Raw genomic sequence first — 25,178 nt, forward strand, 5'->3', positions numbered from 1 at the left:
GTTGTGGAGTCTCCTCTGGAGACATTCAAAACCCTCCTGGATGTGTTCCTGTGTGCCCTGCTCTGGCAGGGGGTTTGGACTGGATCTCCAGAGGTCCCTTCCAACCCCTCCCATTCTGTGAAGCAAATAAAGGGAACCCCAACTGCTTTATCTTCCAGGCTTTGACCTCTGAAGAATTGTATGAATTTATCAAAGAAGTCTTGAAAGAACTGCAAAAGAGGAGCCAGTACCTTGACTGCTTGCTAGGAAAAACAACCACCCTGCATATTAGTGTAAGAAAGCATCAAAGCTCTCTGATTCCATCTAATATTGAGTGAATTTTGATGTCTGTATGTTTTAAAGTTTTTTCCATTACCTCTGCTATCAAGTTTCAAATGCAGGCAGATGCTGCAGTGTGCCAAACTGCCCAAGACCTTTTAACAGCTCAGTTAGGAGGCTGAGTGAATCACCACTGAGCTGAGTGCATGTTGAGCACCACAATGAGTTGCTCAGCTCTTTGCAAGAGTTTTGTTTTCAAGGTGTAAAACTATTCAGAGCTGTCTGTTAGCCTGGAGAAGGCTGAGAGGGGATCTGCTCAATCCCCAACGAGAGCTAAAGGGTGAGGAGCAAGAGGCTGGGGCCAGACTCTGCTCAGTGGTGCCCAGGGACAGGACAAGGGGCAGTGGGCACAAACTGGAACCCAGGAGCCTCCATTCGAAACTGCTTTGGTGTGAGGGTGCTGGAGGCCTGGAGCAGGCTGCCCAGAGAAGTTGTGGAGTCTCCTTGTCTGGAGAGATCCCAAACCCAAGCTGCTGTGAATGCCCCTGCTTTGGACTGGGTGATGCCCAGGGGTCCCTTCCAATGCCTACCAGCCTGTGACTTTGTGATATTTCATGAGTCTCTTTGAATATTTTATATATATATATATATATACACACACAAATCAAATATGTTCTGAAGAGAGTTCTTTTATCAAGTAGTTTAGTTTTTTTCTCTTTCCTTGTCTGAAAAGTCTGGGGTTGGTTGGTTGGTTGGTTTATTTATTTATTTATCTATTTGTTTATTTATTTATTTATTAAAATCGATTACTTTTACTTATTTATTTATTTTATAATCTCCAGTGGGTCATTGGTTGAAGGCTTAACGCTTACATCCTGCTCATAATAACGCTGAGACTCTGCTCCTAGGTGTCTCAGAGCTGAGCAGCTGTAGCAACATTGCTATTAGGATTACAAACAACTTCCTTTCAGCCTGTGAAGCACGAGAGAGAGTTTGGAGGATGTGTTCCAGCGATCAGTAGCTCCATTCAGTGCTATCACTAACTGCCTGCTACAGCCAACAGGGTTTCCTTTCCCTTCCTATTTCAGGAAGACTTTGCCCTTCCTGCAACAGAGGCTAGAAAAGGTTCAATTGCTCCAGCAGAGCACCTGAGGGATGAGAACAAAACGATGCTGATGGGGCTGGATCCTGACAAATATCCTTTGTTAATTCCGAGCAGGAGGGGCAAGTCTGCCCTTGACGATTTAGCCATAGGTGTTATCCAGAATTTACTGGAGTAAGTATTGGTTTGCCTGGAGGCATTTTCCTGTTGTTTTCTTTTTTTCCCTTTGCTACACAGAACTCTTCATGAGGCTCTTGAGAACACAGCAGGGGGCTTCACTGCACTAGTTGTTGCTTTTTGTATTCCAGAAGCTGATCAGGATGGTCCTGAAGTCATACTTGGTAGCTTAGCTTTGCATATAGACAACAATTGCATGCATTGTTCAGAGGTAATGCTGCTATCAAGCAGCCTGGGTTTAAAAGTAAGCTGGATTTAAGAAGCAGCCTGGGTTTAAGAAGCAGCCTGGGTTTAAAAAGTCAGGCTGGGTTTAAAAAGCAGCCTGGTTTTAAAAAGCAGTGTGAGTTTAAGAAGCAGCCTGGGTTTTAAAAAGCAGACTGGGTTTAAAAAAATCAGCCTGCATTTAAAAATCATCCTGGGTTTAAGAAGCATCCTGAGTTTAAAAAGTCAGCCTGGGTTTAAAAGTCAGCCTGGGTTTAAAAATCACTCTTATTGAGACTTTCTTTTTAAAAACACAACTTCTGGCCAAAAAAATACCACACTGGGAGTAATATTAGGAAGAAATTCTTTCCAGTGAGGGTGGGGAGACACTGGAACAGGTTGCCCAGGGAGGCTGTGGATGTCCCCTCCCTGGAGCTGTTCAAGGCCAGGCTGGATGAGACCTTGAGCAACCTGGGCTGGGGGGAGGTGTCCTTGCCCATGGCAGGGGGTTGGAACTGGATGATTTTGAAGGTCCCTTCCAACCCAACCCATTCTATGCATATAACATCTAATTATTAGCATTAGGATAAATTCCAGATATTAATTTTTTATCTTCTGCAGTATTCTTTTAGTTAAAAGGTGATTTCATGCTATGTATTCAAATCAACACCCAAAGTCTGAAGTGTCTGATTCCCCCCTCCCCCCCCAAAAAAAAAAATATATTCTAATGCACAGTTTTGATGGCAGAAATCCTGAAATTCCAGTTAAACAATCATGCACTTCCATGCAAATCCTTTATATTTACACTGCCAGCTGTAAAAGTCATCCTGGCTCTTAAATATTGCCTCAGAAGTTTAACTGCACTTAGCACCTGGTAGGGGTAGAGGACTTAGATCATTCTCCAGGTAAATAATGCCAAGGGGAAAGGTATTCAATAGCTTCTTAGCTCTGTCTTGTCTTGGTTTGTTTCAGAATTCAGCTCTCCAAAAAGCATTCAGGCCTGAGTCAGAGGAGAAGTCTTCGTTCACGTTCAGGTGTGTGCTGAAGGGACCCTGCAGGAAGGCTGCAGAGGGACTTCTCCTGAGGGTGTCTGGAGGCAGGACAAGGGGGAATGGTTTGAAACAGAGCAGGGTTAGACTGGAGCTGAGGAAGTTCTTCAGTATGAGAGTGGTGAGCCTCTGGAACAGGCTGCCCAGGGAGGCTGTGGCTGCCTCCTCCTTGGGGGTGTTCAGTGCCAGGCTGGATGAGCCCTGGAGCAGCTGAGTCTGGCTGAGAGGTGTCCCTGCCCATGGTGGGGAGGTTGGAGCAGATGAGCTCTGAGGTCCCTTCCAACCTAAGCTATTCAGTGTTCTACATCACTTTAACCTGTGGTTCCAAGCACACCCCTGAGGAGCTCTAGCATGCTCCAGCCCAGGTTTTTTTGCTCTGAGTTGTACTTCCAAGTTTATTTTTTCCTGGATATCTTGACTTTGCAATAGTAAGAAGCCTTTTGGCTCAGTCACTGAAAGCTGCAGAATGAGATGATCATTCTGTAAGAAGTATCTGTATCTGTGATGGGAAAGGGGAAAAGGGGTAAAGAGAAGAATTAGAAGCCAGGAAAATATGCAGGGGATCAGAAATCCTTCTCAGTGTGTTGCCATTCACTCAAAGAAGTAACCCCAGCTGCTCCAAACCTACTGCTCCCTTTTCCTCATCTCTCTGCTCCAGAGCCTGCCTCCTCCACCCACTTCCAAAGCAATCCTCTCTCTCTTCCACGTTCCTAAGTGCTCATCACAGCCAGGACAATGACTGTGGCCCATTCTTATTCCCTGCCTTCATCTCCTCCCATCTCCCACATGTCTCCTATGACATTCCCAGGCACAACCTTTATTGCTGTAGCCACTGCTGGGTTACTTTTCTCTGCCAGAAGGGATTGTTCCTGCAGTTGTCCCCTCAGTGCTGGAAGGCACCAGCATGGAAATGAGAACACAAACTATCTAAGCACATAACAAAAAAGACTTCAGGTGGCATTTATCCAATGTTCTTCATCTCTCCTTCCTCTACACATGAAGCAGCTCTCTCCTCAAGGAAGCTTTTTCACTCACATGTGCATGAAGATCCTCAGAGCTCTGCTACTTCTGATTGTGCAGTTCCAAGCAGCAGGAAGTCATCTAAGATGTCCAAAGGAAGGTAAGACCCCCCTGGATGGAAGAATTCCACTTAAAATATTCCTCTGCAGGAATTTACCTAAACTTTGGCCACTGCCTGTCCTCTGACAAATTCTTCCTGCTATTTATATGAGCCTTCTTCCCAGCTCTGCTGATCCTTTGGGATCCTTTCCCTGTTTCTGTCCTCATGATCAGCTCTGTGTTTTATCTTTGCAGATTTGGGCTGGGAAAACATTCTTTGCATCCTTCATCTCCTATTGTTTTGTGTAACTATAGATTAACCCCACTCTTAGAATCATAGAATCATTTCAGTTGGAAAAGACCTTTAAGGTCATGAAGTTCAACCATTCTCTAACTCTCCCAAGGCTGATGCTAAACCACGGCCCTCAGCACCACAGCTCTGCCTCATTGAAACACCTCCAGGGGTGGAGAAACATTTAAATAACCTTAAATCACTGTGGCTGAAGGGACAATAGCTGAAGGGATCCTCCGGGAAGGCTGCAGAGGAACTTTTCTGAGGATGTCTGAGACAGGCCAAGGGGGAATGGTTTGAAGCTGAGGCAGAGCAGGATTAGACTGGAGCTGAGGAAGAACTTCTTCAGTGTGAGGGTGGTGAGAGTCTGGCACAGGCTGCCCAGGGAACTTGTGGCTGCCTCCTGCCTGGGGGTGTTCAAGGCCAGGCTGGATGAGGCCTTGAGCAGCTGAGCCTAGCTGAGAAGTGTCCCTGCCCATGGTGGGGAGGTTGCAGTAGATGATCTCTGAGGTCCCTTTCAACCTGAGCCATTCTAGGATTCTGTAATTCTGTGATGACTTAGTTTTCAGGTCTGGGGTGTATCTAGCCTGTCTTCAGCTTGGTCCATAGATGAAAGGAGTCACTGAAATAGTGGAAACTACAGAAAGGTTTTGAAGAGCCATTGAGGAGACAATCCAGAGAATTTCATAGAATGCTAATTCTAGAGTCATAACAGAAGAGAGTTTAGAATGTGATATACCATTTAGTTTCAGCTCAGTCAGCCAGAGAAGGAAAATCCTGGTGGATAGTTTCAAAGCCACATTTTGCCTCTCTAGGAAACAGAAAGACTCCAAACCACTTCCCAGTGACACCAGATTCCAGCTGTTTGGAGAGAAGCCTCCAGAATCTGAGTAAGTTGTCTACCTGTGCAGAAGTAATTGGGGTGATGTGAAGGTGCTCTCAAGTCAGAATTTGCAACAGCTTCAAGGCTGTGCTGCTTCTGATTGTTTTTTTTATTGTGTGTGTGTTTTATTTGTTTTCAGTACTTTCAAGGGGATTATTAAGAACATCCTCTGGAAGGGTAATAAGAGCCTGTTCTGCCTGGCTGAGGTAAGAAAACACAGCAGTCAAAGGTTCCTAAATTCATGGAATGGGTTGGGTTGGAAAGGACCTTAAAGCTCAGCCAGTTCCAACCCCTCTGCCATGGGCAGGGACACAACCACCAGCCCAGGTTGCTCAAGATCTCATCCAACCTGGCCTTGAACACCTCCAGAGAGGAATCATCCACAACCTCCCTGGGCAACCTGTTCCAGTGTCTCCCCCTACCCTCACTGGAAAGAATTTCTTCTTACTCTCCAGCCTGAATCTCCCCTCCTTAAGCTTCAATCCAGCCACTCTCATCTTATCACTACATGTCCTTGTGAAAAATCCCTTCCCAGCTTTCTCCAGGTACTTCAGACCTCTTCAGGTACTGGAAGGCTGTTCTAAGGTCTCTCCAGAGCTTTCTTTTCTCCAGGCTAAACAACCTCAGCATTCTTCAGTCCTTTTTCTTTTCACAGGTCTGCTCCTGTCAGACAGATAAATCTTTGGCTGGGCATCCAATATGTTTCCTTTCCTCAGCAGTGCATCTGGTTTGTAACTAGCACTGGACACTGCATTTTAACAACAGGGTTCTTTACAAATATCAACTTCAGGGGAAGAAAACTGATCTCAAAGAAGAGGGTGGTTGATAACCTTTATGTATCCCTGCTGCTGTTATGCACCCAGGTGGGACTTGTCTGAATGTGTTATCCACAACTTTCCTGTTTGATTGTGGGGGGTTTGTTTTATTTTGTTTTGTTTTGACCTCCTGAAGGAGTTCTACCAAGAGCAGAAGCCTCAAATCTCAATGCTTGAAGATCTGCCAGAGACGTTTGAAGACTGTGCAGAAGTGTTTGAACAGAATCTGCTGTCGTACCAAAATCAAACAGAGGAGTACCACAGGTCCTGCCTGAGAGGTGAATTCACTCATTGAAGGCTTTTGATTTCTTGTGGATGTCATTTTCCAGTGATGGAAACTGGTGACTGCAGTGACCAAGAATTCTGTGGCCATCTGAATCCTTCCCAAGCAGTGTAAAAACCTCACTGGTTGGAGTTTAGGTTGGGTTTACTGGAAATAGGGCAAATATTCTCTTTTTTTAAATATATATATATTATGAGCTACAAAAAACATGGAAGAAGGGCACTTAAGTGAGTTGAAAGTCCTCTACAAGGTCACATCCTTTAGCACTGGACCTAACAAAAAGAATGGCAGGGACAGAGCCCCTGTAAAAGAAAACTTCAGGTTGTTTGACCCTTGCAGTGCACAGCCATCTGAGTGGATTTTTCCCTTGCAATGAGCATTTGTGTCACATAACCACCCTGTGTCTGTTCCAATAAGAATTCCAGGATCAGTTGAAGCTGTTTGAGCAGGAGCTCTCTCATGTCTCCAGGCTGGCAGTTGAGAGTCTTTTCAAAGAGCATCAGCAGAAGCTCAGCTGTTCCACTGCTCAGGTCCAGCAGCTTTTCAACAAACAGCTGGAAGAGTGGGAGAAGGCAAAGGTATGGTCATGGACATACTGGGATCCTTCCAGTGGGAGCAGTGCTGAAAGCATCAGAATTGCAGAGTTTTATTGATCTCACTGTTGGCTTAATTACTCACTACTGAGCCAGCCACAATTTAGTTTCTGGATTTTAGGCTGGAAAAAAAAAAACCTCTAAGATCTCTGGAGAGACCTTCCAGTATCTGAAGGGGGCCTACAAGAAAGCTGGGAAGGGACTTTTTACAAGGGATTGTAGTGATAGGATGAGGGACAATGGACTGAAGCTTGGGGGGGGGAGATTTAGACTGGAGATGAGGAGGAAATTCTTGACAGTGAGGGTGGGGAGACACTGGAACAGGTTTCTGTGGGGAGGTTGTGGATGCTCCCTCCCTGGAGGTGTTCAAGGCCAGGCTGAATGAGGCTTTGAGCAACCTGTTCCAGTGGGAGGTGTCCCTGCCCTTGGCAGGGAGTTGGAACTGGATGATCTTGAAGGTCTCTTCCACCCCAAACCATTCTATGAATCTATGAATCCCTAGGCAGCCAAGGAATACTCTGAATTGTCTTTGTCTTTCTTTAATACAAAATGTGTGGAGGTTTCTCTTCCTGTGTCTCAGTTGCACATTCATCACTGAAGGCATTTCTTATGTATTTCCTTAAAGGCTGTGCACAAGAATCAGTTGCATCCCTCCCTGGGACACCCAGACAACTTACCTCAGCTGGATGCTTTGTGCCAAGAGGAAATGAGAAGGCAGAGGGACCAGGCTGATGGGATTTGTCTCCACACACAGAAGCTGCAGGTGATGGTGAAGCCATTGCTTGGTGTGATGTTGCCTTTGCAAAGGACAGTGCATGCTGGATACATTTTTCTTCCCCATTAAAAGTCAACTGGGAAATAGTTTTGGTTTCCTGTTCAGGTAGCTTTTAACTTTGAAGCTAATTGTCATCAGCATTGGATCAATATATCAACACATGCTTATCTGCCCCTGCAGAGCTTGGTCATGGCACCAAGTGATAGTCACAGAATCCTTGACTGGCTGAGGCTGGAAGGGACCTCAGAGATCATCATCTCCAATCTCCTTGCTCCCATGGGAAGGGACACTTCTCAACCAGACTCAGCAGCTCAAGGCCTCCTCCAACCTGGCCTTGAACATCTCCAGGGAGGAGGTATCCATGACCTCCCTGGACAGCCTGTTCCACAGTCACCCTCATACTGAAGAGCTTCTTCCTCAGCTCCAGTCTAACCCTGCTCTGCCTCAGCTTCAAACCATCCCCCCTTGTCCTGTCTCTAGACACCCTCAGGAAAAGTTCCTCTGCAACCTTCCTGCAGGATCCCTTCAGGTACTTGAAGGCAGCTCTGAGGTCCCCCTGGAGCCTTCTCCTCTCCAGGCTCCCTCAGCCTGTGCTCACAGCAGAGCTGCTCCAACCCTTGGATCATCTTTGTGGCCTCCTCTGGCCTCATTTCAGCAGCTCTGTGTCCTCCTTCTGCTGGGGACACCAGGACTGGAGGCAGGATTGGAGGTGTGGTCTCAGCAGAGCAGAGTCAAGGAGCAGAATCCCCTCTCTTGCCCTGCTGCCCACGCTCCTCTGGCTGCAGCCCAGCACACAGTTGCCTGCTGGCTCCTGGGGAGCTTCTCAGCAACCAACACCCCCAAGTCTCTTTTTTCAGAGCTTCACTCAGCCCACTCTGCACCCAGCCTGTTTTTTTGCCCGGGATTGGCCCAAACCAGATGCAGGACCTTGCTCTGTGACTTGTTGAACCTCATGCCATTGGCACTGGCTCACTTCTCTGCTGGATGTATCTGTGTCATTCACAGAACACAGAGAGGATGCAGGTGACAGAATCGGTGGGTGTAACTCTACATTTGGAGGAATAGTGACATCCTCTGGTTAGTTGTTTAACTTGCAGATAGCCTGGAAAGGTTTATTCTGTGTGCCTCTCATCAGTGCCAATATCTGATACAGTTCTATGTAAGGTTAAGAACTGGAACTAGCAGAATTTGATGGGAGAGATTCAGGAATCAAAATGCTTTTCCTGCTTCATCCTCTATGGTTTCCAAGGTTCAGTTCCCCAGCATTAAAGCTCTGTGGTTACTGCTCTCAGACCACTTACTCAACACTCTGGGTTTTGATTCTGAAGTGCTATCTCTTCCTCTCAGCTCTGCACACACAGACAGAAACACAGCCTGGGGCAGTAAAATATTTACCTGTCTTCCAAAATGGCTTTGTCTTTACATTCACAGAATCATTTGGACTGGAAAGCACCTCTAAGCTCATCAGTTTCCACCATTAACTCAGCACTGCCAGGTCACCACTTAAACACATCCCTCAGCACCACATCTAAATGGCTTTGAAACTCCTCCAGGGATGGAGACTCCACCACTGCCCTGAGCAGCCTAATCCAGGGCTTGACAACCCTTTGGAGAAAGAATGTTGTGGGTTTGGGTTGTATTTTTTTTTTCTAATGTCCAACCTAAAGCTTCCCTGAAGCAACTTGAGGCCCCTTCTTTGGGCAGGAGGATGCATTTCAGGCTTTTATCAGGATTAGATGCTTAAAGCAAAAAACTGCTGGGCAACTCTGCTCAGAACTCTGTGGTGCAGAGTTCTGTTGTTGTGGTGCAGGCAATCAGGTGGTGTTGAGAGTGCTGCAGAGAGGCACTTTAAAACCCTTTCTGGGCAACTTAGAGCCTTGTGCCTGTTGTTTGCAGCTGTGGCAAAATGTCAGAGTTGGATCCTGAAGGAGAGGAGATCAAATGATCACAGAAATTCCTCTCACTTGTCTCCAATATCCCAACAGGACTCTGCTGCTGAGTGTGCACAGGAGTTTTTTTCTTCACTGGCTGCCTTCACTGAAAAGCTGCTTCTGGAATTAGATGAAACTGTCACTATTGATGATGTGCAAGCAGCAAGTAAGTAAAGAAATGATTCCTTGTTCAGGCTTCTGCTTCCTCCTCAGAGCCTGCAGCAGGCTCCCCCTAGCAGGAGGAGTTGTTTGTGTGCTGCAGTACTTGGAAAGTTCTGCATGATGGAGGCTGCAAAGCTGGTAGCTGGAAGTGAAGAGCATTTAGCTGCATGTAGTTACTTCAAAATATTGCTGCTGTTGTTTTGGGGCTGCTGACTCTGTCCTGTGTTACCTCCCAGAAGGTGAAGTGCCAAGAGAGAAGACATCCACTCTGCTCCGCCGCCAGCTGGCTGGGCTGCCTCTGGAGCTCTCTGAAGTGAAACAGTTCACTGAACGTGGGAGCAGGTAAGCTTTGGAGACACTGAACCCTGCCCTGTGTCACTTCCCTTCTCTAAACTGCCAGCAGGCTCTGTCCTCAGATTATTTCTGCCTCCTGCAAAGTGCTGAGTGCTCTGCTCTTCATTTGGTGATGATATTGAGCTATGGGGAAGTTTGTGTGGGTCCTGGTCTTGAAGAGAGAACAGCAACCATGGAATCATGGAGTGGGGTGGGTTGGAAGGGACCTGAAGCTCATCCAGTTCCAACCTCTGCCATGGGCAGGCACACCTTCCACTAGCCCAGGTTGCTCAAAGCCTCATCCAGCCTGGCCTTGAACACCTCCAGGGAGGGAGCATCCACAACCTCCTCACAACTTCATCCACTACCTCCTCACAACCTCCTCCATCCACAACAGGGCAGCCTGTTCCAGTATGGAACCCAAATGTATCCAAATAAATAAAAGTGAATTAAATATTGCATTGTAAAGCCATCCAATGTCAATATTCTTGCTATGCCACTTTGCCAGCCACCAGTTATCAACTCAGCACTTTCAGATCTAGGAATGCACTCTGTATTTTCACTCAGAAGATGGGAATTGAGCTACCTGCCCAGGGCAGGGGGGTTGGAAGTAGATGATCTTTAAGGTCCCTTCCAACCCAAGCCATTCTGTGAGAGGTCCCTTCCAACCCAGTGAGTTCTGTGCAGTCTGTGATTTCTACTTACCATGCAAGGGTCTGAACTTTGAAAAGGAAAGGTGGCAGTGCTAAACAAGGTCAGTTTTGAGGAGATCAAGAAGAAAAATCTATTTAATCTTTTGCATTTTAAGTACAAGCAACATGAATTAGTATCATCTGCTCTTTTCTCTCTCATGTGGCTTGTTTGGTTTGGTTTTTTTAAAGGACTTGGCCAGGAATCCCCATGACTACTCTTACAGACCATTCAGACCAAGTTCTCTGCAGAGAAACTCCAGCAGTTACCACAGCTAAGACTACACTGGGCCATGCAGCAGCAGTAGAAGCAAGAGATGCTGCCTATGAGGTGGGTGTGTGGGCAAGGACTGTGAGTGGGGCTGCTGCTCTTGTGGGTTTGGGGTTTTTTTAAGGAGGAAAATGCCAGCTATGTGTGAGTTTCTAATACACAGAGTGTAGAAATCCTCCCTCCTGTCTGTTCCTTGGTGGTGGTGTCAAAAGCAGCCAGAGGAGGTTTCTCAGGGGGTCCTCTCATTCAGCTGCATCACACCAGGGAATTGTTTCAGGAGAGAAGCAGAGATGGTGTCAGAAACAGGACACTTCAGGCAGTTCAGGAACATCACAAAGCAAAACTCATTGCTGCTGCAAGGCATTGCAGTACAGCTTGCTTTTGCTTACCTTTCTAAAGCCTCCAGCTCCAACCTTAGACCACAAAGGCTGATTTTTCCATAAGTGAAGGGCTGTGGGACACTTAGATCCTATCTTGAATCCTGAACCATCACAGATCATTTTTTCCACCATAAAAGGGATCACCCCTTGTTCCCTTCCTTCCTCCTAGAAGAATGAACACATTCCAGACAACTCTGAGACTCTTGAGTTGCACTCAAGAGCAGTGTTGAGCTGTTAGGAGAATATTCTTATGTTCAGTCATCTGGAAATAAAAGGTCAGTGTTTAAGCACCTGTCCTGGAAGCAATTGTACTCCTAGTGAGCTGAATTAATTATAAAACATATGTTTTATTGATAGGGAAATGTAAAATACACTGTCAACAATGTCTGCAAATTTCAGTTTGGGTGAAGCAGCTTTGCAGCAGACTTCAGTTCAGACTCATGACTCAGGGAGCTCCAGCAAGAGTCCATTTTGTGGTTGAGATGTGAGCTTTCCTCCCTCTGCTCTACAGCAAGACAGCTCTTGAGTCTTAGAAACTAAAGGAAGTCAGATGAAGAGGTTGTGGTGTTAGCAAAACTTAACTGTTGCTGAGAATTTAGCTTCAGAAGCTTCAAAAGGAACACAGGAGGAGGGCAGTGAATGATTCATTGTTCACACAGGGGAACGGTGTTAAGAGAGGAGAGGTTGAGACTGCAGATTAGGAAGAAATTCTTTAAGGGGAGGCTGGGGAGACACTGGAACAGGTTGCCCAGGGAGGTTGTGGATGTCTCCTCCCTGGAGGTGTTCAAGGCCAGGCTGGATGAGACCTTGAGCAACCTGGGCTGGTGGGAGGTGTCCCTGCCCATGGCAGGGGGTTGGAACTGGCTGAGCTTTAAGGCCCCTTCCAACCCAACCCATTCTACAATTCTCTTGTCAAAGGCAGAAAATAAGCGGGGCCTGTGTGCAATCTTCTGCCAAAGTGGATCAGAAGCTGGGTTTAGGCCAAGTAAGATGACATTTTCTCACTACAGGCTTGTCCTTTGTTCTTCTTGTTGCTTATACAGAAATACAAAGGAGAACTGGAGCAGCAACTTGCCCAGATGAAGGAGGAAAGCAGAGCTCAGCTGCTGATGGCTCAGTGTTGGGAAGACTGGTGGGAAAGATCCATCCAGAAGATCAAGCAGCTCTATACATGAGACCAGTCAAATCCTGCTGATGTCCTTCAGCTCCTAGCTGGTGTAAACTGATGAATTTGAACCTGTGTTAGTGATGTTCCCCACTCAGCCCAACAGAATTTCCCCTTCTGTTTTTCATTCCTGTTGCACTGAACAAATGGAATGGGGAAGGGAACTCTGTTCTGCCTCTTGAAATTAAAAAAAAAAAAAAAAGAAAATCTGACTAGTGTGGAGTGAATGAAATGGAGACTGTGCAGTGCTTCCTAGTTGGATCTTGGCCAGAGTGCAGTTAACTCATGGTGGTGCCAGCTGCAAGCTGAGAATCTGGAAAGCCAAAAGGCCAAGCAGTGCATTTGTGCTGAAGTTCATGTCCAAGCCTCAGGCAAGACTGAAGCAAGTCTGTGTCACAGAGCAGTCTGAGGCTGTAGCAGTCAGAGGCAGCCTGGTTCATCATGGAGTCCAGCAAGGGAACTTTTTCTTCAGCACAGATGAAGCTCTTCCCATGGACATCCTCTCTTCCTTCACCATCTGGATGACTCTGTACTCACAGCTCTTTACTTCAGGTTTAGGAATCTGAAAGACAAGTTTAGAAATCAGAAACAGTTGATCTGCAAAGAGTATTTCCCACAGAAGGCTCTGCAAGTGAGGTTTTTATCTGCCTTTTGGAATGCTTTCCAAGGCAGGGCTTGAAGATCAAGTCCTGCTTTGTTCTGGGGGGTCAAGCAAGTCCATTCAGGAGCAATCTTGCTGCTTCCAACCATATGGCTTTGAAACAACTCTCTGGACAAATCTGAGGATCTTGAGTAACTGTTAAAAATGCTTTAGCTGCTCTTTGTGCTTCTGAGGTCATCCTGGCACTAACTGCAAGCACATCTACACATTTTTTGGTTTGCATTCTTTGGGAGCTGTGACACCTTTGAGTTCAGATGTGGCAAATGTCAAAGAGAGGGTTTTAGATGCAAGGAACTAAACTCATCTGGCCCCAGTGTTCTTGGAGATGAAAAAATGAAGCAGAGAGGGAAGCTTCAGCTTCCTAATGATGCAATATTTCAAAACATGTGGATTACTTTTCCTGAGGGATTAGGTGTTAGAACAGCTGCAGCTGCACTGCAGTAACCAGGAAGCCCACATCTGATTTGCTTCTGTGGTCATTTTACTGCTCAGTTTGATGTAGTAACTTTTTATTCTCCTTTCTTCAACCTAGTCATCATCCTCTGTCCAGCCCCATCTCCAAAGCTCTGTGCTATCAGTCTGTGTGCCATGGAGATAAGTGTCTGAGGATGGTCAGGTGCAGGAAATGAGATGATCTGCCAAGTGGTCCTGACTTCTGTTGTCATTCATGCTTGAGAGGAACATTGTGAGAGGATATTTACAGAATTCCAGCATGGTGAGGGTTGGAATCATAGAATGGCTTAGACTGGAAGGGACCTCAGTGATCATCTACTCCAACCTCTCAACTACTCTTGGAGAAGGGACCCTCTGGAGAGCATCCAGTCCAACCCCACTGCTAAAGGAGGGCACCCACAGCAGCTTGCCCAGGGTCACAAAGGCCAGGGGGGTTTTGAATGTCTCCAGAGAAGGAGACTCCACAACCTCTCTGGGCAGCCTGCTCCAGGGCTCCAGCAGCCTCACACCAAAGAAGTTTCTGCTGTTCAGATGGAACTTCCTCTGACCAGAGAGTGAGGAAGAAGCACTGGAGAGAATTTCTGGAGGGCATAACAAAGCCTATTAAAGAACTTTTTCGCCTCCTGTCTTTTTATAACCAAACAATTTAATATGCCCACTGACTTCTTTAGATCCATTGGATCCATCTGTTGGATGCCTTGCCAAGGGCTGGGACAGAAAAGATCTCTGTATTGGCTGAAAGAGGCACCCTGTCCAGGTTCCTCCCATCAGGGCTAGTGGCTCTATAAATAGAGGTTTGACAAACAACCCTTCTAGTTATTTTTTTTCCCTCTTCCCTCAGGCTCCAATCATCTGCTGCAAAGTGCTTTCCCCTGACTCCAGGCTAGAAGCTGTGCCTGGAAAGGTTATTGTGCCAGGGAGCACTTTATGTGGATGCAGAGGATGTGGTGGAGGCAGAACTGAGTGTCCAGATACCAGATTTAGCTGCAGCATCCTAATTCTGTGCTCACTGAAGGTAATTAGCAACATAGCCTGTAACAATTAATGTGCTTCTTAACAAGCTCCTTTGGAGGCTGCATGCAAAGGCTTTGTGTGTTTGGCACAGGTCCCATGGTTCACATGGAAATTTTTCTTTCCCTGTGGATAGACAAGGGATTAATTTGAGCTTTGAAGGTGGGACAGCTCAGCAAGGGGAAGTTGATTTTTCTGGCTGTTGAAAAGAGAGTAATTTCTCTGAAGTACAGAGAAATTATCATTAATATGCGTTATTATTGTCATCTAATATTTCTCTACCAGACTTCAGTTTACCTTTCTCCTACATGTCTCAAGAGAGACAGGGATCTACTGGAGAGAGTCCAACAGAGGCTGGAAGGGTGAAGAAGAGACTTGAGCATCTCTGCTGTGAGGGTGCTGGAGCCCTGGAGCAGGCTGCCCAGAGAAGTTGTGGAGTCTCCTTCTCTGGAGAGCTTCAAAACTCACCTGGATGTGTTCCTGTGTGACCTGCCCTGGGTGATCCTACTCTGGCAGAGGGGGTTGGACTTGATCTCTAGAGGTCCCTTCCAACCCCTAACATTCCCTGATTCTGTGCACCTTTGGAGAGAGCTGTCCCTGGCAGTTCCTTTCTGTGAGGGATGGAGTTTATCACCTGAAGTGATAACTGCCTTAGCTCTGCACACCTCCTGTTGGGATTGGTTTGGGTGAGTTCACTCAGCTGTAAAGGGTGTGTGCTTGAGATGGAGCACCTGGAATCTGCCCAGATTCAAATCAGAATCAAATCAGAAAGACTCCCCAGGCACTTAGAGCTGTGCTTAGATCTTGCTGCAACTGAGACTCTTTCAGATGGCTTACAGGCACTGCCTCAGTGACTACATGTCCTTACAGCCTAGGTCCTTCCTTCCATCTCTCTGTATTCAGAAAGACTGAACCAAAATGCAGCTGCTTGCCAAGCCTCATGTTCCTGTGATGAACTACCACATTTCTCTCATGGTGAGATATTTATAGCAGCTTTCCCTTGCTTTTTTTTTTTTTTTTTGTTTGTTTGTTTCAGATTGCAAGCTGCTGGAATAAGAAGCTGCCCTTCCTTCTCCTACTCTAGAAGACATGGTTTGCAGGCAAGTATTGGGATCTCTCATCTGCCTGTTTGTTGTTGCTGCATCTATCTGGTCAGCAATCTGCTGGCAAGCTTGGTGGTGTTCAAAACAACCTGTCTGGGGTAAAAAGCATAGCAGCAGCAAAACAGAGGCAATGCATTTTGTGGCGAGTCCCTGTTAGGGCTGTAAGAAGGAGCAGTAATTTGTCTAATAGATAACGCTGGCAGAGGGAGAAGGCTCTGAAGGGGAGGGAGGGGGGAGAAAAAGAGCAATTGTGTCTAAATTAGGCTGCTAACACCGTATCTGGCTCACAAACAAACCTTCCAGTACAGAATTTTCCAGCTCCATTTCAGTTCAGGCCTTAAAAGAGATGATTATCTGTCTCCTCAAACACTCCAGACTCCCTCCAACGTGACTGGGGATGGCTCTGGAGCTGTCAAAGGTTGTTGCTTTCAAACACTGAGAATCTTTGCAGCCTTGAATGTCCTTACTGAGTGTGCCTAGGGAGTCTCCTGAGCAAACTCAACACTGTTTGGAAGGAATCTGAGATCAGGCATATCTGCTAGCTGTTCAGTGGGGATGGTGAGGGGCTGGAACAGAGAATGCTCCAAGCCTGGAAGCGTTCAAAGCCAGGCTGGATGGAGCCTTGGGTGACCTGGGCTAGTAGGAGGTGCCCCCATGGCAGGGAAATTGGAACTGGATGGTCTTTAAGGTCCCTTCCACCCAAAGCATTCTATGAAATCATCAATTATTATTAATTATCCTGTATGTCTGATGTTGCAGTTTGCTGTAGTCCACAGATTGGGTAGCTGCATTTCACCAGTGGTGAAGTTATTGGATACAATGATCTCTACCGATTGTGATCAAAACCCTGTGCACAGACACACAGAGAGCATTTCAAGTTCCAGGAAGTGTCATTATGTCACATCTCTGTGTTTTGCATATTTATCCAACCTGGGCACTGCCTTCTGAGCCTGTGTGCATGCTGTGGGTACAGGCAGTGTCCAACTCTGGAGCAGGCAGAGCAGGGAGCACAGCACCTGGACTGAGCTCTGGGACAGCTGTGAGTGCACCAGAAGGTCCTGAAGCTGAATGTGGTTTTATTTGGGTGAAAATCCTGACAATCCTTTTCTTTTCCCACCCTGCCATGCAGCTCCATGAAGCTCCAATGCACAGAGGAGAAGCTGATCCAGTCTAACTCTGGAGCAGGCAGAGCAGGGAGCACAGCACCTGGAGTGAACCCTTGGACAGCTGTCAGTGCACCAGCAGGTCCTGAAGCTGAATGTGGTTTTATTTGGGGGAAAATCCTGGCAATCCCTTTCTTTTCCCACCCTACCATGCAGCTCCATGAAGCTCCAATGCACAGAGGAGAAGCTGATCCAGCTTTTCCCCCAGTAAGTACTGGGGTTTTATTTCCTGACCTTTTTAAACTGCTGTTCCTCTCTTCCAGGCATATTCATGTATTATTCAGTGGACATTTCTTCTCCTTTTTTTTTTCTGTTTTTTTTTTTCAGACTATTCTATCAGCAGCCAAGAGTGCTGGCTCCAAAGTAAGTTCCTTTGTTTGGACTTTGTCATTTGTTCCTGCTGACTTTGGTTTGAGTGCTCTGTGGCACTGGGTTTCCTGGTACAGACTGGGCAGTGCCAAGAGAGTAACCATATGGGTATGTCTGCAGCTGGCTGTGCTGCTGTGAGATTGAGTTGGATCACTCTATACTCCTTACCACACCAGTTTAAATTCCTGATTAACACATCAGTGCACACACAGCCTGCTGCCAGGAGCTCTTTGGGATGGGAGAGAGAGAATAGCTGGAAGATGGTGAGAAATACCTTCTGGAATTGTCATAGAATCACAGAATGGTAGAGAGTTGGAAGGGATCTCTGGAGACCACCCAGTCCAAGCCTCCTGCCAGAGCAGGTCACACAGGAAGACATCCAGGTGGGTTTTGAAAGTCTCCAGAGAAGGAGACTCCACAACCTCTCTGGGCAGCCTGCTCCAGGGCTTCAGCACCCTCACAGTGAAGTTTCTCCTTATATTGAGGTGGAATCTCCTGGGTTCCAGCTTGTACCCAGTGTTCCTTGTCCTATCAGTGGGCACCATGGAAAGACCCTGGCCCCTTCATCTTGGCACCCACCCCTCAGATATTTATAGGCATTGATACAATCTCCTCTCAGCCTTCTCTTCTCTAGGCTAAACAGCCCCAGGAGTCTCAGCCTTTCCTCACAGCAGAGATGTTCAAGTCCTTTCATGATCCTCATAGCTCTCTGTTGGACTCTCTCCAGCAGGTCCCTGTCCCTCTGGAATTGGGGAGCCCAAAACTGAACACAGTATTCCAGCTGAGTATTCTCAGCAGGGCAGAGGTGGAGGAGAACCTGCCCAGACCTGCTGGACTGTGTGGCAACTGTGTGGAGCTGTGGGAAAGCTTTGACTCCATTTCAGGTGCCTTGCCATGACCTTCAGCAATGATTTTTCAGCCAACCTGCTGGATCTTGCAGTGGAACAAATTGCAGCACTCACATGGCCCAACCTCTAGGAGAGCAATCAAACCAGGGAGTTCAAACAGGCGTGGAAGGTTTCAGGCAGCAGCTAAGAAGTGACTTAGGCAAATGCTCCTTGTCAGCTCCTGTTTGTTATCAGTCTGCTTTGGTCCAGCTCCAGCGACTTGACTCTTATCTCTAGCAGTTCACCTTCACCAGCCACCATTCTTTTCCCTGTTACTAAACACACCCTCTCAGTACACAGCTTTTGTTTTTCCCCCCCATCTCCTATTTCAGCAGGACCTGCTGGGCCTGAGTATTTCTCTCTCTCCTGTACTGGGATCAATCATTCTGTGAAATCATCCAGTGCTCACTGGACTAAACGAGGAGAGAGCCTTGGAGCTTTTAGTGCCTTCTGAAGGGAGCTCACAAGCAGGCTCTTGAGAGGATGCATACCACGGAAATGAGTCATTGGGAAACCCAGAGCAGCCCTTGGAAATGAAATGAAATGAAGAAAAAAAGCCCTGCTTAGAAACACAGAACCAGACTGAATTCTCTCTCTCTCCCTCTCTTCCTCCAAGGGGAAAAAAAAAATGGATAATTCACCCAGAAAGAGAACAGCTCAGTGCATTTTTAACAGAGAGGACTGGAAGACCTCTGAAGAGGAAAGGCTGAGAGCCTTTGGGCTTTTTAGTCTGGAAAAGAGCAGCCTGAGGGGGGATCTGATCGATGCTGATCAATACTTCAGGGGTGGGTGGCAGGAGGATGGGGCCAGGCTTTGTTCAGTGGTGCCCAGGGACAGGACAAGGGGGAACAGGCACGAACTTGAACTTAGGAAGTTGCATCTCAACATGAGGAGGTGCTGCCTGGAGAGCTGGTGGAGTCCCCATCTCAGGAGACGTTCCAAAGCCACCTGGATGTGCTCCTGTGTGACCTTATCGAGGTGACCCTGCCTTGGCAGGGGGGTTGGACTCGATGATTTTCAGTTCCCTTCCCACCCCCACCGCTCCTGTGTGATTCACTCTTCACTGCTGTGCTTTACGAGGGGCGGCAGCGAAATTGTTATGCTAATAGCCGCTCAGACTGCAAGTATTAGACCTGGGTTGAAAATGTGTCACTGCCTCAGCCATCAAACTGTTCCCCACAGGTCCCTGGGTTTGGGGTTTTTTTGTGTTGTTAGTGCCTTGGGAACGTGTCAGATGGCTTCAGGCCCCTGAGTGTGACCCTGTGTTGTGTGTGACAAATTTCATCAGCAGAACTCAGCAGATCATGGTCTGGGGTGAATGTGAGGGGGCCAGGGTAAACTACACATCACAGCTGACAGCTGGGTTTAAAATAAAAAGGGAAGCAAGCCTGGAAAGCAAGAAGGAAGCTGAAACAGCATTGCCTGGCTGTTAACCTGGAGCCCTGCATCCAGTTCTGCAGTCCCTGTTACAGGAAGGATATTGGAGGTGCTGGAAGGTGTCCAGAGAAGGGCCATGAGGATGAGCAGAGGGCTGGAGCTGCTCTGCTGTGGAGACAGACTGAGAGAGTTGGGGTTGGTCAGTCTGGAGAAGAGAAGGCTCCAAGGGAGACCTTCTTGTGGCCTTCCAGTATCTGAAGGGGGCTACAAGAAAGCTGGGGAGGGACTTTTTGTCAGGAAGTGATAGCACTGGGAGGAAAGGAGCAAAAAACTAGAAATGGTAGATTCAGATTGGATGTAAGGAAGCAATTCTTCCCCACAAGGGTGGTGAGACACTGGCACAGGTTGCCCAGGGAGAGGTGGTGGAAGCCTCATCCCTGGAGGTTTTTGCAGCCAGGCTGGATGTGGCTGTGAGCAACCTGCTCTGGTGTGAGGTGTCCCTGCCCATGGCAGGGAGGTTGGAACTGGCTGATCCCTGAGCTCCCTTCCAGCCCTGACAATTCTATAATTCTATAACAGGGCATAACCAGACCCTGCTGCAGGTATCTTCAACATTTCCACTGCCCACACAGCAGATGAAGGATTTTCTGTAGCTTGGTCACACACTTGAGTGCTGGCTCACATACAGCATTGGAAATCACATCTGAATGTGTTAAGAGCTCTACATAAATACTGGGGGGAAGGAGAGGGGGAATGAAGTGTCATGCTGCAAGCTGTGTTTTAATAACACAGCCATGGGGGGATGTTGGAATAGTAATTTTCATACTGTGACTTGTGTTTTAGCAAGTCTGTGTGTAGCAATCTCCATCACACTGATAGCTAAGATGCATAGCTGCTCTTTCTGGGAGTTCAGTGGTTATTAAACTCTCCTCAGAGCTTAAATGAGATTTGAACAGGTCCTCAATTTTGGGGCAATTTGTTCAACAGGGCTTGATTTCATCCCAGGAACTGGAATGTCTGTGCTGAGTAACCTCAAATAAGAGGGTAGAGGGGAAAAAAAAGAAAGATCTGAAGATGATATCATCCATAATGAGTTAATGCTGCTGCACACACTCTTCTGGCTGCCTTTTAAGTGTTTCTTTCTCATGTGCTGGCCTTGAAACCAAAAGGAACAGCTCATTAGCATTCCCTTTCCCTCCCTTCAGGCGCCAGGACGTGCTGACAGTCACACCATGGCTGGCCCCCATCGTCTGGGAAGGAACCTTCCACCCTGAGATCTTGGACAGTGCCTCAGGCCACTGAAGCTCACCATAGGGGTGACAGCCTTTGCCAGTGGGAAGTAAGTGAGGCTCTCCGTGGGCACAGTGTTGAGGTACTTCTGTGGACAGACCATGTTGGCTGTTCTTGTCCCATTCCCAGTCTGCAGCAGACTTTTATGCCCTTGTAGTGTGTCCATCACCTGTAACAGGCTCAGCACCTAAGGCACCTGAAGCATGGTTAGTACTTCTCAAGTGCCTTGGGAGTCTGAGCTCTGGACGGGTGGTTGGTGAGTCCAAGCAAGGCTAATCCACTTGTTCCCTGTTTTCCACATGTGTGGATCCTTGCAGCAATGGCTAATCAATGCTCTTCATCCCTTGTCTTCTTCCCTTCACTGAAGTCCCCTCCATAACCCCCTGCACACAGAACCCTGGAGTGGTTTCATGGGAAGGCACCTTAAAGATCATCTAGTTCCAGCTCCTCAGCCATGGGCAGGGACACCTCCCACCAGCCCAGGTTGCTCAAGGCCTCATCCAACCTGGCCCTGAACACCTGCAGGGAGGAAGCATCCACAACCTCCTTGGGCAATCTGTTCCAGTGTCTCCTCACCCTCACTGGAAAGAATTTCTTCCTGACTTGCAGTCTAAATCTGCCCTCTTCCAGCTCAAAGCCATCCCCCCTCAGCCTCTCACCCCAAGCCCTTGCAAGATGCCCTGCTCTCTGCTGTGCCACTCACCTCTTGTGTCCACAGGTACAGGAGCTTTGTGCCACGCTTCTTGGGGTCAGCAGAGGAGCACTTCATGAAGGCTCTCAGGTGAACTATTACATCTTCACTGACAACCCAGAGACAACTCCCAGTGTCCAGCTGCAGCCTGGATGGAGGTTTGTTGTCATCCCCATCAAGAAACAATGCAGCTGACAGGAGATCTCCATGCACAGGATGGAGGCCAAGCACAGAGCAGAGGTGAGCCATCAGGAGGTGGATTACCTCTTCTGCCTGGGCATTGACATGGTGCTCTACAGTGCCTGGGGGCCTGAGACCCTGGGGTTTGCAGTAGCAGCCATGCACCCTGGCTACTTCAGTGTCCCTCAAAGCCAGTTCCTTTATGAGAGAAGGAGCTCCTCAGCAGCCTACATCCCTGAGGGAGAAGGAGACTTCTGCTACAGAGGAGCTGTGTTTGGAGGGCTGGTCAAGAAAGTCTGTGAGCTCACTAAGGCTTGCCACATGACCATCCTGGCAGACAAAGCCAATGGGATCATGGCAGCCTGGCAGGAAGAAAGTCACCTCAACAGGCACTTCTTCTCCCACAAACCCTCCAAGGTGCTTTCTCCAGAGTATTTATGGGATGACAGGAAGCCAAAGCCCCCTGAAATTCACCTCATACGTTTTTCCACACTAGAGAAGAACTACAAAGAGATTTGAGGTTGACCATCTGCTCCCTGCAGGGATGAGCACAACCAAACCCCCACAGAACATGCCCCACCAGGATTTTTTTGTTCCCAGTATGAACATTGAGAAAGGAACTTGGACAGCTTTTCTGGAGGAGCCTCCATGCACTTCACAAGCAGCAGCCAAAGCCAGAGGTGAGCATGAAAAGGTTTCTAGGTTCCTGATTTGTAAACACAAACATCCCACTTGAGGCTGGAGCACACAGAGAGGCATCCAAAGGGCCACTTACAAAGTCAAGGCTGTCCTTACAGCAAGGCTGCAGATGCCTTTGCCTGAGTGTACAGAAACTCAGAGAGATCAGAATGGTGTCTGACACACCTGTGGAGAGGGAGGAGACCAAGAGCTTTAGTGAAGCTTCACTTAAAACCCAACTTTGCAGGACATTAGATTTTCGTGCATCCTGATTTAAACTCACATCCTTTGTCAGGATCAGGAGGAAACTTGCACTTGGAGGGAGTTACTCCTGATAAGTGTGCAGCAGGAGTTCCTGGACCTTCTCAGCAGAGGGCTGGTGCCAGCCATTGCCAGCAAGGGCTCTGCTCTGACAGGACAAAGAGTGTGAATTCATCCAGCAGTTACCTTCCACATTCTAACCTGTGGTTTGCAGACCTGAGCTGAGGCAGAACTGGCACAGCTCAGACCCAGCCTGAACCTCTCTGGGTTTGTTGCAGTCACAGCTGTGCTCTGAACCTTTCCCCTGGTTCACACATCCCTCTGGGTCGTGTTGTCTTTTCCAGCACAGAAAATCTGCTGCTGAGACGTTCTTGTTCCCATCCTTCACTTCCATCCTTTCCAGCTTTTCTAAGCTCTCTGAAATAAATTGGCTGGAAGCTGCTGGAACTGACAGAGCTGATGCCTTGCCAGCAACCAGGGTGACTTCATCTCACCACGAAATGCTGGAGTGAAGCCCTGAGCTCAGCCTAGGCTGGGCTTAGCATTTCTCTGGGCTCGAACCAGGCGGTTTGCAGCCTTTATAGCTTGACGGCTTACTCAGGAGGGGCGAGGGGAGGATGGATGTCCAAACCCTGGGGAACAGCCACAGCTTGCTCCTGACAGCTCCATAATTGTCATCTGAGGTCACAGCACGGAGGTTCAGGTGCCACATCCCTCGCCACGGCACGTCTGCCGTCAACATCTCCTCAGTCACCTCCCGAGCCAGCCAGCAAAGGGCTGTGCGAGCCTGTGTCATGCTCGTTTAACGCCAGCAGGGAGGGAGACCGGAGGGAGCAGCAGGGAATGGCAGTGCTGGAGCAGGGGTGAAAGGGCTAAGCTGACTGTTTCTAAGGGAACAGCTGGGAAAAAAAAAAAAAAAGGGGAAAGGAAAGAAAGAAACAAGGCTCATTTGGCAGAGAGAGAGAAAAGGGGGAAGAGGTGGCTGACTGTTCTTGCTTCTCTTCAGATGAGAAAATTGCAGCATGGCAGTGCATCAAGTATGCAAAGCTTTAGGGCCCCACCACTGATTGCAGATGATTTAAGGAGCTGTTTGTGTGCTGTGGGAGCAGGCTGGAAATGGCACTCGCTGGTGTCACTGCAGGCACTTCATCTGCCAGCCTTCACAGTACCCACAGCACAGAGCAGGCACAAAACCTCCAAGCCCAAACCCCCTCCTGGCAGCTGGGACTGTTGATTTGTGCTTTATCCAGCAAAGGAGCTGGATATATCTTCTCCAGCCTGTCCTCACTGCTGTGGTGCTGGAGGAAGACATCCTTCTAGTTAGGTGGGGGTTGGACTTGATGACCTTAAAGGCCTTTTCCAACCAGAATTACGATTCTATGGTTCTGCCCCTTGATTCTGCTTTGCTGAGACCCCACCTTCAATATTGCCTCCAGTTCTGGTGTCCCCAGGAGAAGAAGGACACAGAGGTGTTGGAGTGAGGGCAGAGGAGGCCACAAAGATGATTCAAGGCTTAGAGCAGCTCTGCTGTGAGGACAGGCTGAGGGAGCTGGGGGTGTGCAGCCTGGAGAGGACAAGACTCCAGGGGCACCTTACAGCTGCCTGCCAATAGCTGAAGGGATCCTGCAGGAAGGCTGCAGAGGGACTTGGCTTGAGGGTGTCTGCAGGTAGGCCAAGGTTTGAAGCTGAGGCAGAGCAGGGTTAGACTGGAGCTGAGGAAGTTCTTCAGTACCAGGGTGGTGAGACTCTGGAACAGGCTGCCCAGGGGGGTTGTGCATTTATTTGTAAACAGTCTGCATGCCAGGAGTGAAATTGGGGCCTCATTCTGCCAGTTGCTGTATCTGTGTGTATGGATTCTTCCACAAGCCAGAAGGAACTGTCTGGTTTGATCTGCACAGAGAATTTTCTCTCCTGATGTCAGTACCAGCCTGGGCTCTGTAGATCTCTTAGAGAAGCATTCAGACCCAATAAAAACATCAAGTGATGTAGCAGCCACAGCTCCATAAATCAGCTGTGCCAGTGGCTAATTGCCCTTATGCCTTAATTATGCTCTAAATTGGTCTGTGGTTGCAGCCTGGATCTGCAGTCATTGGGCTTCACTCTGCCATACTAAATGACTCGAATTCCTGGCCAGATATTCATAGCCTGCACTAAATCCACCATGGAGGAGCTTCTCCAGCACAAATGGTGCATGACAGAGGGTGGTCTTTGTTTCTGGGGTACCTGTTCTGGAAGGTTTGGTCTCCAGCTCTCCTTTCTAAGCCACCTTTGGGTCAAATCCTGGCTGCTGTGACTGACAGCCCGATTGGTGCAGTGCCAAATGTGTTTATCTTGCTGGCAGTGCTGTGGCTTCTCTCCAGGGGAAGGTCTCATGTCACATGTTATGTGACACAGTTCTGCTCCACAGGGCTCTGCTTTGAAGCAGCACTTCCAGGCTCCCTGTGCCTGCAGGGAGCAGAAGGATGGGACTGCAGAAACACACTCCCTGGAGCAGTGTGGGAGATGCTCCCTGAATCAGCTCCTGCCCTCCTCTAATTAATGAAAGGTTGGACTTCTGTTGTCATCTCCTGATGATTAATCCCCAGCAGCAAGCTCTCCTGCTCTCATTTGGACTGTGCATCCTCAGGCTTGTGTGG

General features: G+C 48.0%; 2 protein-coding genes across 2 annotated transcripts in view; both read left to right on the plus strand.

Moving 5' to 3' along the window:
* Positions 1–12,569, plus strand: part of CCDC180 (coiled-coil domain containing 180) — a 33,339-nt gene extending 20,770 nt beyond the window's left edge. The window contains exons 25-35 of the mRNA XM_054393253.1: positions 159–313; positions 1,379–1,534; positions 4,954–5,028; positions 5,161–5,227; positions 5,973–6,114; positions 6,537–6,697; positions 7,338–7,475; positions 9,473–9,584; positions 9,817–9,922; positions 10,795–10,933; positions 12,297–12,569. Of these exons, the coding sequence (XP_054249228.1) occupies positions 159–313; positions 1,379–1,534; positions 4,954–5,028; positions 5,161–5,227; positions 5,973–6,114; positions 6,537–6,697; positions 7,338–7,475; positions 9,473–9,584; positions 9,817–9,922; positions 10,795–10,933; positions 12,297–12,428 (1,383 nt within the window). The 3' untranslated portion in view covers positions 12,429–12,569. The remainder of the gene's footprint in view (positions 1–158; positions 314–1,378; positions 1,535–4,953; positions 5,029–5,160; positions 5,228–5,972; positions 6,115–6,536; positions 6,698–7,337; positions 7,476–9,472; positions 9,585–9,816; positions 9,923–10,794; positions 10,934–12,296) is intronic.
* A 3,063-nt stretch (positions 12,570–15,632) lies between these two features.
* On the plus strand, positions 15,633–22,122 carry GBGT1 (globoside alpha-1,3-N-acetylgalactosaminyltransferase 1 (FORS blood group)). The gene is given in 7 exon segments (XM_054393254.1): positions 15,633–15,694; positions 16,966–17,016; positions 17,137–17,172; positions 20,648–20,730; positions 20,733–20,781; positions 21,451–21,506; positions 21,509–22,122. Coding segments are annotated over 7 exon segments (951 nt in total).
* Positions 22,123–25,178: the final 3,056 nt, after the last annotated feature.

The sequence above is a fragment of the Indicator indicator genome, chromosome 28, assembly GCF_027791375.1.
Source record: "Indicator indicator isolate 239-I01 chromosome 28, UM_Iind_1.1, whole genome shotgun sequence".
NCBI lineage: Eukaryota > Metazoa > Chordata > Aves > Piciformes > Indicatoridae > Indicator > Indicator indicator.